The sequence below is a fragment of the Mirounga leonina genome, unplaced genomic scaffold (assembly GCF_011800145.1).
Source record: "Mirounga leonina isolate KUSES-001 unplaced genomic scaffold, KU_Mleo_1.0 Mir_53, whole genome shotgun sequence".
NCBI lineage: Eukaryota > Metazoa > Chordata > Mammalia > Carnivora > Phocidae > Mirounga > Mirounga leonina.
The window spans coordinates 63,352-77,484 of NW_023270807.1; the positions used below are offsets into that span (position 1 = coordinate 63,352).

Sequence of the window (14,133 nt, forward strand, 5' to 3'; positions counted from 1 at the left end):
CACACCCTCCAGTTAGTTACATCTCGTTAGTCTTTGATGTCACATCTCATGTCACCCTTGAGACCACCTCTATGAGACCCTAAGGTGATTGAGATCATCCGATTATTCTCCGTTCTAGAACTGCACACTCCTCTTGTGACATTTCTCACGCCCATATAAAGTCTTGCCTGGTTGCGTTTTGTGCCTCACTTTCCCTCCATTTTAAGCTCCCGGAAGGAAGGGGCGCGTCTGTTTCCTCCTCTGGATTCGCAGGGGGGCAGGGGCCTGAGCCAGCTCAGCCCAAACCAAGCGTTCAGGGGGGAGGGAAGCGGGTGGGACGTGTTTAAGGCCCAGGGAAAGGGCTGTGGGAGGCGAGGAGGGAGGCTGGCGTCTGTCAGGAGGAGGCGCTGAGGGGCGAATGCCCGCGCTGCTCAGGCTGGGAGGTCCGCCGCCGAGCCGGAGCCCAGTGACCCGGGAAGGCTCCCCTGAGACGGGGTCGCCGCCGGCAGAGGAAAGACGAGCCGTGGGTGCTGGTGGTTTGGGGGCGCGGGGGGAGCCACCGACGGTGCGGCCGTCAGTGTCTTCCAGGAGCCCGCGGGTGACCGGATCGTCTCCGTCCCCACAGCTCATTTCGTGCAGCAGTGTAAGTTCGAGTGTCATTATTCCAACGGGACGGAGCGGGTGCGGTTCCTGGTCAGAGACATCTATAACGGGGAGGAGGTCACGCGCTTCGACAGCGACGTGGGGGAGTTCCGGCCGGTGACGGAGCTGGGGCGGCCGGACGCTGAGTACTGGAACCGCCAGAAGGACTTCATGGAGCAGACGCGGGCCGCGGTGGACACGGTGTGCAGACACAACTACCAGGTGGTTGAGAGCTTCACGGTGCAGCGGCGAGGTGAGCGCGGGGGTGGGGGGGCCGTGGGGGGCTGCATGTGTGCGTGTGCGTGTGTGTGTGTGTGTGACTGTGAGACAGAGACTAGGGCAGGAGTGAGCGTACAGGGTCTTGAGCAAGTACAAGTTACAAGGATCCACGTGAGAGTGCGACGTCAGGGACAGTGTGGTCTGTGTGCGGAGTGTGTGGTTGGGATTGTGTGGTTGTGTCCATGTGTGACTGTGAAGAGTGTGGTTGTGTCCTTGTGTGGCTATGGGGACAGTGTGGTGTGTCCGTGTGTGACTGTGGGACAGTGTGGTGTGTCCGTGTGTGACAGTGGGGACAGTGGGAGCGGTGCGCTGTGAAGTGAGGGGGACGAGAATGAGTGTGAGCTGGGCTGTGGGCCTGGATGTGGGGGATGGGTTGGGAGAGTGGGTGTGCGGGGAGGACACAGGAAGGGGCATCTGGCATCCTTGGTGGCCCCTGAGGGAGAGGTGAGGGGGCATCCGGAGCCCCAGGCGGAGGGAACACTAGGCAGGTGGTTGGAGATCTGGGGAGGGAAGTGGAGGGTGTCCTGGTTGGGGTGAAGGTTTAGGGGAGGGGAGGGGAGGAATAAAAGATTGGGGAGAATGTGAGGAGGCCAGTCACCCTCTGTTCTTGGCACTCACCCTTCTTAATCCTGAAACCCCTGAAGAAAGTGTGTCTGTGTCTGTGTGAGACCATTTCTTTGACAAAAAGTGTCTGACTAATTTTTGATGGGTTGAGGGGACCTCTGAGACCCCTCTGATCTTTCCGAGGCTGCTTTTAGCTCTCAACTTCTTGCTTTTTTTCTTTCTTGTTTTTTTTTTTTTTTTAATTTTTTAAAAGATTTATTTTAGAGAGAGAGAGACGGAGAGAGAAAGAGAAAGAGAGAGAGAGAAAGAGAGACCACAGGCAGGGGGAGGGGCAGAGGGAGAGGGGGAGAGAAAATCTGAAGGGGACTCCCTGCTGAGCTGGAGCCTGAAGGAGAGGGTGGGAGGGAAAGGGGGGCTCCATCTCAGGACCCTTAGATCATGACCTAAGCCAAAACCAAGAGTCTAATGTGCCATCCAGAAGCTCCTTGCTTTGTTTCATAGTGTATATATTCTTACATACTTGAAATGATTTTGAAACTAGGTTTTTTAATTATATTTTTGTTACAAAATATATTGATACTGCTGTTTTTATAATGATGAAAGTATATAAAGAGTTGCATATGATTTCTTTATATAGTTGTAAGAATTCACCTCACATTCCCCTTTGCTAGACCTTTTTTCAATATTGCCAAATGCTCAGTTGAAAATTTATCTTGTTAATTTTTAATTTCTATTCCTTTGATTACTAAGGTTCTTGAACATTTTTTTTCACATATTATTTCGCCAATCATTGTAAAAATTATCTACTGTCTGTTATCTCTGGGGTTTTGGTGTTTTTCTCAGGGATTTTATGCATGCTTTATACATAAGATTATTAATGCTTTGCTGACATTTGATTTAGCATTTTCCCTAGTTTTTGGTTTATATTTTGGTTCTGTTTATTACTTTTCCTGCTAGGAATGTAAGCATTTTGATTTAATGAAATATACTACAAAATTGTTAGTAGTGGTTTCTCATCAGTCTTAAATCTACCATTTTATGGTATTGTAAAAAGGTTTTCCCATATTTCTCCTTTTACAAAGACAGAAATTGAATTTATTCAAGCTGTAGTGTCAGGGATGGTCTCAGGCACTAAGGATACCTGTTAGTGAGTCTCAGACCCTGCCCTGAACTCAAGTGTTAGTTGTAAAAGGGAGACAATTATAAAATGATAACAATTCCAATAATGGATATTTTTGTAGTGCAAAGAAGAAGGATTGATCAGCTGAGTGCAATTATGAGAACTTTTTAAAATAAATGAGTTTCTTTGCTTTCTCTCTCTTTTGGGACTCCTCCTGTTCTTGGGACTCAGCTCCTAGAGCTAGAGAATCACCTCTGTCTTTCCTGCTTCCCAGGGTAGAACCATTTCTGTGTTGTTTTAAGGTGTGAGTGTAGCATTCCCAGGATTTCATATTCTCTTTCCCCATCTACCTCAAGCTGTTCCCCCACCCTGCTTTGAGTCATATTTCCTCTCCAACAAAACAAGGATAATAAGTAGCTAACACATACTGAAGGCTAAATTTCAGTCACTGTTTTACGTACTTTGGTGCATTAATCTTCACATAACTCTAAGAGTTAAGTTAGTAGCACTATTCCCCTTGATAGGTGAGAAAGCTGGGGCGCAGAGGAATGTGAAAATTCTCCCAAGATGAATCAGTAAAGTAGCAGAGTCTGGATTTGAACCCAGTCAACCTGCTCTAGAATCATGTTTTTAATTAAGACACTATATGCTTTGCAAAACTTGTAAACACTTCAATTCAGAATAACTGCTTCACACAATGAAAAATAAACCCCACAAATTCCTCCACTATCTCTCAAATCTAATGGATCCATACGTTCAGAATGAAATTCATGACTCATGATACTGGCTCTTATTGGGCCCCATGGCCAGCTTTGGGGGAAGCCTGCTTGAGACTCAGCCTGGGACCAGAGACCAGAGACAGTGAGCCAGCCAATCAGGAAGACTGACTCTATCTTCCTCACTGAGTCCCTCTATCACTTCTCTTGTAGTTGAGCCTACAGTGACTGTGTATCCTATGAAGACCCAGCCCCTGCAGCACCACAACCTCCTGGTTTGCTCTGTGAATGGTTTCTATCCAGCCCACATTGAAGTCAGGTGGTTTCGGAATGGCCAGGAAGAAGAGGCTGGGGTCGTGTCCACAGGCCTGATGCGGAATGGAGACTGGACCTTCCAGACCCTGGTGATGCTGGAGACAGTTCCTCAGAGTGGAGAGGTCTACACCTGCCAAGTGGAGCACCCAAGCTTGACGAGCCCTGTCACCGTGGAATGGAGTGAGAAGTTTTCTGACCTCCTAAGTTCCTCACCCACCAAGGAGGGGACTTTGCTTTTCCTGAGTGTCAGGGTTCTCTCTCCTTACACCATGTTTTCATTTGCTCCATGTTCTCTTCTCTTCAGCATGGGTCACTGGGGGTAGCCGAGTGATAAGCTGTCATAGAAATCCTCTGGTAGTTTCTAGATATCCTGTGATCATTTCTACAGATCCTACATTCCTTGGAGAGGCAGTTATGCCTGGCAGGCAGAAAAGCGGTTGTCCATGTTTTGACATTTTACATAGCTCACAGGTCACGGTCCCGTCTTCACACTGGGCACCAGTCTCCCGCCTTGGGCTGGGCTGGTGCTTCGGGCACTGTTGCTCTGAGTTGTTCATGGTGATCTAAGAAGAGGCACATCCTCTACATTGTAGGGACCTTCCTGACATGAAGAGAATCCAATCTTGGATTCTTTCTATTAGCTCTGTCATGCTGCACAAGCTAGTTGAACTTCATGGAGTCCGAGCTTCCTCATCCATAGTTGAAGTAGTGGATTTGTCAGAGCTGTGATATTTAAAAAGTTCAGTGCCTAAACTTTATATCTACTCAATGTGATTTTAAATTTCTTTTCCAGAAATTGCCAATTATTCTGCTTCTTTAGGGCAGCCTTCCTTCCTCATTCTCAAAATTCTCAATCCCAGAGTCTCCATCAGAGAAGTTGGATTTGGGGTAAAAATCATTAAAACTGCTTCTTCCCTCAGGGGCACAGTCTGAGTCTGCACAGAGCAAGATGCTGAGTGGAATCGGAGGCTTTGTTCTGGGTCTGCTCTTCCTTGTGGTGGGGCTGTTCATCTACTTCCGGAATCAGAAGGGTAAGGCACCTGTTGGTAGCTGAGACTCCCCAGAGACCCCATGGGGGAGAAATACAGCTTTGATCAAATAATCTCTCTGTGCACCAGTGGCCCTGTATGAAACCTTTCTTTCCCAATTTGACCTCAGATTTCCTAGGAATCCAGAAATCAGCAGTCCATGGTTACTGTGTTACAGCATAAGAGGTTATGGCCTATAGAGATAAGAGACAGGTTAACAAGCATGGAGATCTTGGGTTGAGATCTTGGGCCAATTGAAGGAAGAGCCAGTAAAGCTAATGAAATCACACTGGATATATGGACAGAAACTTCATGGGTCACATCTGTCACTTTCTTCTCCACCCTGGAATCATGTGATGTGGGTCGTGCTGTTAGAGAAATCTAAGGAGGCCGGTCTGGGGCTGGAACCTCCTGTGTGGGGACAGATTTACCTCCGTATCTGCTAAGTATACATTTTCCCTTCTCTTTCCCAGGACACTCTGGACTTCAGCCAACAGGTAATTTTGTTTCATCCTCTTTAGATATAGATTTGGTTATCCTGGAACAGGTAGTAAAGGTGAAAGACACAAATAATGGGAAAGACTTTGGATCCAACTTCTCATCAGGCAATTTACACTGAAGCTTCTTCTCTCCATTTGTAGAAAGCCCGTGTTGTAGAATAGCTTTGGCTCAGGGAGCCCTAAGAATATGTTCTTCTTACTGCAGTGCTTTCACTCCAGGCCCTGGAAGATGGGAGAAGAGGCTGCTTGGAGAGATGGGTCTGGAAACAACACTCTGCTCTTTCTCTGCAGGACTCCTGAGCTGATGTGCAGATGGCGATACTCCAGGAAGAACCTTCCTTCCCAGCTTCTTCGCAGAGTGAAGGGCTTCCAGCTCTCATTGCTCCACAAATACAATGCTTTCTCAGATCGGGTTGGCCCAGCTTCAGGGACCCTGCAGCACCTGTCCTCCCTGTGGCTCCCTCTGCCCCGTCTTTGACCTGGAAACCCCAGTGTGACTGCAGTACCTCATCTGCATTCTCTCCTGGTCCCCTTCTACGCAGCCCTTCCTGCCTCCCTTGCATGGGAACTCACCTTCTGCTCACTTGTCCTTATAAGCTTTTCTCAAATAAACATGGGGTGAAAATCATCTGCTTCATATAGTTTCAAGGAAAAGAAGTTTAAAATAAAAAGAAAGGGATGATTCCATCACAATAAAATAATGGTTTTTATTTATAATCCAGAATTTTGTTCAGATGTGGATCATGGAAAGTATCCTTGCTTCATTCCCTGTTTATTCTTGGGCTTTATGCGTTCTGTAATTAGGCATGTTTTCTGGATCTAAGAGGAAGCCCTTAATGACACATATGATAGTGGTGTCCTACCGCTCTGTGCTCTCAAAGACAAACACACAAGTCCCTTTGCACCACAGGATAAGGAAAGGGGACAAAAATATCAAATGCAAGTAACGTGTAAGGATATGATGCCCTCAGAATTTTTATAATCACATTCTTTTGTCTCCTTGTCCGGATTTTTTTTAAAGATTTTATTTTATGTATTTACCTGAGAGAGAGAGGGAGAGCACAGAGGAGAGTGAGAGGGAGAAACAGATTCCCTGCTAAGCAGGGAGCCCCATGTGGGGCTCGATCCCAGGGCTCTGGGATCATGACCTGAGCCGAGGGCAGACATTTAACTGACTGAGCCACCCAGGTGCCCCTGTCCCTGATTTTTAATTTTATTTTTATATTTTTATTTCTTTCTAGTTTTTAAATAGGCACCACACCCAATGTGGGGCATGAACTCATAACCCTGAGATCAGGAGTTGAATGTTCCGTTGACTGAGCCAGCCAGGTGCCCCATTCCGTTTTTTTTAATAAAGTATCTAAACCTGAGTAAACCCCTTTCATTATACTGATGGTGGGCTCTATCTATACTTCCACCCTTTTCTGTCTCTCAGATAAACTCAGTGGCATGCTGACACTTTGGCTTGGTGTGCAGCCTTCCCCATAACTAAGTCTCAGACCATCAGGACAAAGCCACAACTCTAGGGGAAAAGATGAATTTCTGACCCTTCCAGATTGGGTGTAAACTTACTGTCTACAGGAACATCCCGGATAGATATTATCTTAGCAGAAATCAGAAGCAGTGCTGGGAAAGAAAGGGGAAATTATGAATCTCTGATGTCCATACAAACAATGAAATACTATGCAGCTGGAAGGAAAAATAACATCCTGCGATAGAATAATCTCCAAAAGGCATTTGTACAGGTACGAGAGAGTTTGTATAGTACTCAACATTTTGTTTAATGAGATAGAGGAAGAGAATAGGAGTATATAGCTATATCAACTCATTTTATCTATATCATCCATCTGTCATTATCTCTACATCTACCTAATCTATATACTTTTCTATATATTACAATGGAAGGATTTTTAAAAAATGGTTGCCTCCAGGGCAAAATGAGTGAATAGGCTGAGGGGAACAGAGACCAAAGCTGGAATTTTCTGAATATGTTTTCTTTAATAGTTTTAATTTGATAAACTTCAAATATTTTATGTGATAAAAACTTTAAATAAAAAGTTTAGAAAGACAATACATAAAAACTAAAACCAAGGATGAAACAAATGTGACAAATGTGACAAAAATTATATGGTGGGAAACAAACTACAATGTAAACCAAATATTTTTGGTGGTTTGATAGAACACTGTGGAACTGTAATTGTAAATCAGTATGTAGTTCTAAATTCCGTAGACTTCAATAATATAAGAGTTGGAAATGTTTCAGAGAAATGCACCTAAATTGGTTAAGGAGATGATGAGTGCTACTATCATAGTCTATCTGAAGAGTCATTTTGAAATGTAAATCAAGTCTAAAGAGTAGACAATAGGGGCGCCTGGGTGGCTCAATCGATGGGCATCTGCCTTAAGCTAGGGTCATGATCCCAGGGTCCTGGGATCAAGCCCCACATCCGGGCTCCCTGCTCCGCGGGGAGCCTGCTTCTCCCCCTCCCACTCCCCCGCTTGTGTTCTTCTCTTGCTGTGTCTCTCTCTGTCAAATAAATACAATCTTTAAAAAACAACAACAACAAAAGAGTAGACAATAGATTCAGAAGTTCATTTCAAGGTAATAGTGATTTCAACACAATTTCTCCACTATCAGAGACAGCTATAATTATCAAACCATTTCAAAGTTTATTTTATATATACTTTAGTTCTATCATGCATTATTTGTGTGAAAGAGGTTATCATCCTGTGGGAATTTAATAAGCTAACATACATGTATTCAATATATATATATGGTTTAATCAAACCCTGTTTGATCTCAGGGTTGCAACTTTACTTTCATTGTGTTCTCCAAGATGAAGAAGTGAGTTGTCTCATTTACCTTAGATCTCTGGTGTCACATTATAATGTAGAATTAAAATGCATGGCAGGAATATTTCAGTGGAGATGCTTTCTGTTGCTAGTGGAGAAAAAACAATCTAGTTTGCTTTATTTTTCTTTAACTCCTTGTCTCATATAGCAGACAGACCCAGGGTAGCCTATCTCCAGAGCTGGTCACTTCATCAGACCAGTGGTGTCACCAATGATCCTGGGAATTTGCATCTCATCTCTATCATACACCACATGTCAGTGTTCTTCAAATGGTAGTAGGATACCTGCAGTAGCTTTAGGTTTCATTTTCGTGTTTTTTTTTTTAATTATTAACATATAATCTGTTATTTCTTTCGGGGTACAGGTCAGTGATTCATCAGTCTTACACAATACACAGCACTCACCACAACACATACCTTCCCCAATGTCCATCACCCAGCCACCCCATCCCTCCCACCCCCCTCCTCTACAGCAACCCTCAGTTTGTTTCCTGAGATTAAGAGTCTCTTTTGGTTTGTCTCCCTCTCTGGTTTCGTCTTGTTTCATTTTTCCCTCTCTTCCCCTATGATCCTCTGTCATGTTTCTCAAATTCCACATATCAGTGAAATCATATGATACTTGTCTTTCTCTGATTGACTTATTTTGCTTAGCATAATACCCTCTAGTTCCATCCACGTCGTTGCAAATGGCAAGATTTCATCCTTTCTGATGGCTGAGGAATATTCCATTGTCTATATATACCACATCTTCTTTATCCATTCATTTGTCGATGGACATCTTGGCTCTTTCCACAGTTTGGCTATTGTGGACATTGCTGCTATAAACATCGGGGTGCACGTACCCCTTCGGATCACTACATTTGTATCTTTGGGGTAAATACCCAGGAGTGCAATTGCTGGATCATATGGTAACTCTATTTTCAACTTTTTGAGGAACCTCCATACTGTTTTCCAGAGTGGCTGCACCAGCTTACATTCCCACCAACAGTGTAGCAGGGTTCCCCTTTCTCCACATCCCCGCCAACATCTGTCATTTCCTGACTTGTTAACTTTAGCCATTCTGACTGGCGTGAGGTGGTATCCCATTGAGGTTTTGATTTGGATTTCCCTGATGCCGAGTGATGTTGAGCACTTTTTCATGTGTCTGTTGGCCATTTGGATGTCTTCTTTGGAGAAATGTTTGTTCATGTCTTTTGCCCAATTTTTGATTGGATTATTTGTTCTTTGGGTGTTGAGTTTGATAAGTTCTTTATAGATTTTGGATACTAGCCTTTTATGTGATAAGTCATTTGCAAATATCTTCTCCCATTCTGTCAGTTGTCTTTTGGTTTTGTTGACTGTTTCCTTTGCTGTGCAAAAGCTTTTTATCTTGATGAAGTCCCAATTGTTCATTTTTGCCCTTGCTTCCCTTACCTTTGGCGATATGTCTAGGAAGAAGTTGCTGTGGCTGAAGTCAAAGAGGTTGCTGCCTCTGTTCTTCTTAAGGATTTTAATGGATTCCTGTCTCACATTTAGGTCTTTCATCCATTTTGAGTTTATTTTTGTGTATGGTAAGGAAATAGTCCAGTTTCATTCTTCTGCATGTGGCTATCCAATTTTCCCAACACCATTTATTGAAGAGACTGTCTTTTTTCCATTGGATATTCTTTCTTGCTTTGTCGAAGATTAGTTGATCATAGAGTTGAGGGTCCATTTCTGGGCTCTCTATTCTGTTTCATTGATCTATGCAGCTGTTTTTGTGTCAGTACCATACTGTCTTCATGATCACAGCTTTGTAATAGAGCTTGAAGTCCGGAATTGTGATGCCACCAGCTTTGCTTTTCTTTTTCAACATTCCTCTGGCTATGCGGGGTCTTTTCTGGTTCCATACAAATTTTAGAATTATTTGCTCCCTTTCTGTGAAAAAAGTGGATGGTATTTTGATAGGGATTGCACTGAATGTGTAGATTGCTCTAGGTAGCATAGACATTTTAACAATATTTGTTCTTCCATGAGCATGGAACGTTTTCCATTTCTTTGTGTCTTCCTCAATTTCTTTCATGAGTATTTTATAGTTTTCTGAGTACAGATCCTTTGCCTCTTTAGTTAGATTTATTCCTAGGTATCTTATGGTTTTGGGTGCAATTGTAAATGGGATTGACTTCTTAATTTCTCTTTCCAAGTATATAGCAATACAAGCCTTTCTCAAGAAACAAGAAAGGTCTCAAATACATAGCCTAACTCTACACCTAAAGGAGCTGGAGAAAGAACAGCAAATAAAGCCTAAGCCCAGCAGGAGAAGAGAAATAATAAAGGTCAGAGCAGAAATCAATGAAATAGAAACCAAAAGAACAGTAGAAAAGATCAATGAAACTAGGAGCTGGTTCTTTGAAAGAATTAATAAGATTGATAAACCCCAGGCCAGACTTATCAAGAAGAAAAGAGAAAGGACCCAAATTAATAAAATCATGAATGAAAGAGGAGAGATCACAACCACACCAAAGAAATACAAATAATTATAAGAACATATTATGAGCAACTATATGCCAACAAATTAGACAATCTGGAAGAAATGGATGCATTCCTAGAGATGTATAAATTACAAAAACTGAATCAGGGAGAAATAGAAAACATGAACAGACTCATAACCAGCAAGGAAATTGTCAAAAATCTCCCCAAAATTTATAAGGGAGAACTAAATATTTTCAAGTGTTTCCAGTCCCCCACACATTGGGAGTACCATGGGATTATAGCGGTAGTCTCAGATAAACCATACTTCATCCTTTTGGGTAAGCCTGTCTTCCCTGACACACTGGAATGATGGGAGCAAATAATCTTCTTTAGAAGGAAATGTTAGATAAGGCAGAGGAGAAAAATTTCATGTAAGGAACCTATATTATCTGGTACTATTAGTGTTAGTAATTTTAGTTATTTCCTCATGAAGGATGATAGACTGTTGAGGGACAACATCATCAAGGTTTTGAGGTTTATTTTTTTTAATACAGGGTATTAAATAGCAGCTATAAACCCAATTACAATTGAAAACATCTACTAAGTGAAAGAATTATTTGTTTGTTCTTAGAAGTTAGTGTGCTGATACTTAATTTTTTAAGAAAAAATATATTTTCCAGAAAATGTTCAAACAAAAACATTAATGAATATTGTTTGATAAGGGGCTAAAACCTGTTGTACATCAATTTTGATAGGCACTTTTTTTGGAATTGATTCATTAAATACACCAGTACAGAAGTGTCCAGAATTAGATTCTGAACAGTTGAAGTTTAGTTTAAAATAGAGCAGTTCAGACATATACAATGGGGAATAAATAATCTCTTCAATAAATGATGTTGGGAAACTGGACAGCAACATGCAAATAAATGAAAATGGATCATTATCTCACTATATACACAAAAACAAACCCAAAATAGATTAAAGACATGAATGTAAGATCTGAAACCATAGAACTCCTGGAAGGAAACATAGGCAGTCATCACCTTGACATCTGTCTTGGTGATGATTTTTTGGATTCGGCACCAAAGGCAAAAGCCCATAAAAGTAAAAATGAAAAGTGCAACTCCCTCAAACTAAAAAGATTTTGCACAGCAAAGGAAGCCATCAACAAAATGAAAATGCAACCTACAAAATGGGAGAAAATATTTGCAAATCATTTATCTGGTGAGGGGTTAATACCCAAAATACATGAAGAACTCATTCAACTTAATAGCAAAAAACCCCCAATCAAATTAAAAATTGGGCAGAGGATCTGAATACACATTTCCCCAAAGAATACATGCCAGTGAACAACAGGCAAGGATGCTCGATATCACTAATCATCAAGAAAAAGCAAATCAAATCCACAATGACATATCACTTCACACTTGTTAGAATGGCTATTATCAAAAAGACAAGAAATAACAAGGGTTGTTGGCAGGGATGTGACAAAATGAACCCTTGTGCACTATTGGTGTGAATGTAAATTGGTGCAGCTACTATGGAAAACAGTGTGAAATTCTTCAAAAAGATTAAAAATAGATGTTTCATAAGATCTAGCAATTCCATGTCTGGATATTTAATCAAAGAAAATTAAAACACTAACTGGAAAAGATATTTGCATCCCCATAGTCATTGCAGCATTATTTAAAATAGCGAAGATATGGAAATGACCTAAGTATCCATTAAGAGATGAATGGATAAAGTAAATATGGTATATATACATCAACAAATATTATTCAGCCATAAGAAAGAATGAAGTTTTGCCATTTGTGACACCACCAATGGACCTTGAGGACATTATGCTAAGTGAAATATGTCACACAGAGAAAGGCAAATTAGAGTGATCTCATCTATATGTTGAACCAAAAAAATAAAAACCAAAAAGGAAAATACAAAAAGCCAAGCTCACAGACACAGAGAACAGATGGGTGATTGCCAAAGGTGGGAAGTTGAGGGTGGTAAAATGAGTCTGATGTTTGTAGTAGGGTAGCTATTCTTTCTTTAAAAAAATTTTTTTAAAGATTTATTTATTTATTTATTTGACAGAGAGAGTGTTTTAAAGATTTATTTATTTATTTATTTGACAGAGAGAGTGAGAGAGCACAAGCAGGGGGAGAAGTAGAAGGAAAGGGAGAAGCAGTCTCCCCGACAAGCAGGAAGCCCAATGTGGGACTCGATCCCAGGACCCTGGGATCATGACCTGAGCCGAAGGCAGATGCCTAACCATCTGAGCCACCCAGGTGCCCGGTAGCTATTCTTTCTTAAATCAAGAAAATTCCCTTTTAATAGAATTTTTAAAATCTAGAAATAGAAAAATTAAGTACAGGTGTTGAATTATGTCAAATGATACTTTATGATTCTATCAAGATGGTTGTATTTCTTGTCTCCTTCTTTAACTTAGTATGATAAATTGCATTAATTAATTCTTAAATGTTAAAACAACCTTGCAGTCCTGGAGTAAATTCCACTTAGCCATGATGTATTGTGCTTTCTGCATATCACTGGATTCAATTTGATAATTTTTTCTTAAGAATTTGGCATCTGTCTTTATGAGTGATGAGTCAGTATATTTCTCTTGGTTACAGTGTCCTTGTCAGGTTTTCAAATAAAGCTTATCCTGGTCTCATAGAAAGAATTTGCAAATGTTTTCTTTCTTTTTCCTTTTTTGGAAGTTTGTATAAATTAGGGTGGTTTCTTTCTTAAATATTTTTAAAAATTTACTGGAGAGCTAAACCTGGGGTTTTGTTTTGGAAAGATTTACATAATGGACTTATTTTCTTTATTAAACATGGGACTCTTTATTTTATAAATCATTTGTGAGCTTTGGTACTTTGCACATTTTGAGTAATTTATCCACTACATAAAAATTTATTTTTGTGAACTTGTTCATAATATTTATTATTATTACTTCATGCTGAAGAATCTGTGGGACTACAACTAAAGAGAAAATATTTCTGTTACTGGAGTTCCAGAAGGAGATGAAAAATAGGTGATACTGAAAAAGTTTTTGAGGGAAACTTGACTAAATATTCCAAAATCTGGCAAAAGACATGCACCTAAAGATTCAAGGAACTGTGTAAACTGAAAACAAATAGTAAGATGGTCAACATAAGCCCTCACATAATAATTGTGTAAAATGCAAATGATCTAAGATCATCAATGAACAGACAAACATCAGATTGGAAAAAAATGACCCAACTGTGTGCTGTCTACAACAAGCTCACTTCAAATTTAACAATATGGGAAGGCTGAAATAGAAGAATGGAAAAAGATAAGCCAAGAAAACAATTACCAAAAAAGAGTAGAGATGGCCTCTGAGTTAAAGTAGGATTCAGATCAAAGAATATGGCCAGAGATGCAGAGAGACAATATATAATAATCTTCCAAGAAGACATAGCAATCTTAAATTTGTATGTACCAAACAACAGAGTTGCAAAGTAGGTGAAACAAAAACTGATAAACTGAAAGAAGAAATATCTGTGTACAAATACACAGATATACTTGAAGGCTTCGACAGTCTTCTCTGAACAATTAATGAAACCAGTAGACAGAAATTCAGCAAGACTATAGAACTCAACACCATCAACCAACATGATCTAATTGACACTTTTAGACCATTCCACCAAACAGGAAGAGAATACACATTCTTTTCAAGTGTCTATGGAA

At 41.0% G+C, this 14,133-nt stretch overlaps 1 protein-coding gene across 3 annotated transcripts in view; it reads left to right on the top strand.

The window, feature by feature from the left end:
* The window catches only part of LOC118001169 (DLA class II histocompatibility antigen, DR-1 beta chain), a 301,107-nt gene that overhangs the window by 6,128 nt on the left and 280,846 nt on the right, over positions 1-14,133 (top strand). The window contains exons 2-6 of one of the 3 annotated variants that reach the window (XM_034991167.1): positions 605-874; positions 3,514-3,795; positions 4,536-4,646; positions 5,117-5,140; positions 5,435-5,830. The exons of 1 other annotated variant lie outside the window; for it this stretch is intronic. In XM_034991167.1, coding sequence (XP_034847058.1) covers positions 605-874; positions 3,514-3,795; positions 4,536-4,646; positions 5,117-5,140; positions 5,435-5,448 — 701 coding nt within the window. In that variant the 3' untranslated portion in view covers positions 5,449-5,830. Of the gene's footprint in view, positions 1-604; positions 875-3,513; positions 3,796-4,535; positions 4,647-5,116; positions 5,141-5,434; positions 5,837-14,133 lie in introns of those variants that run through there. One more of the 3 variants, XM_034991169.1, reaches the window with a different exon arrangement.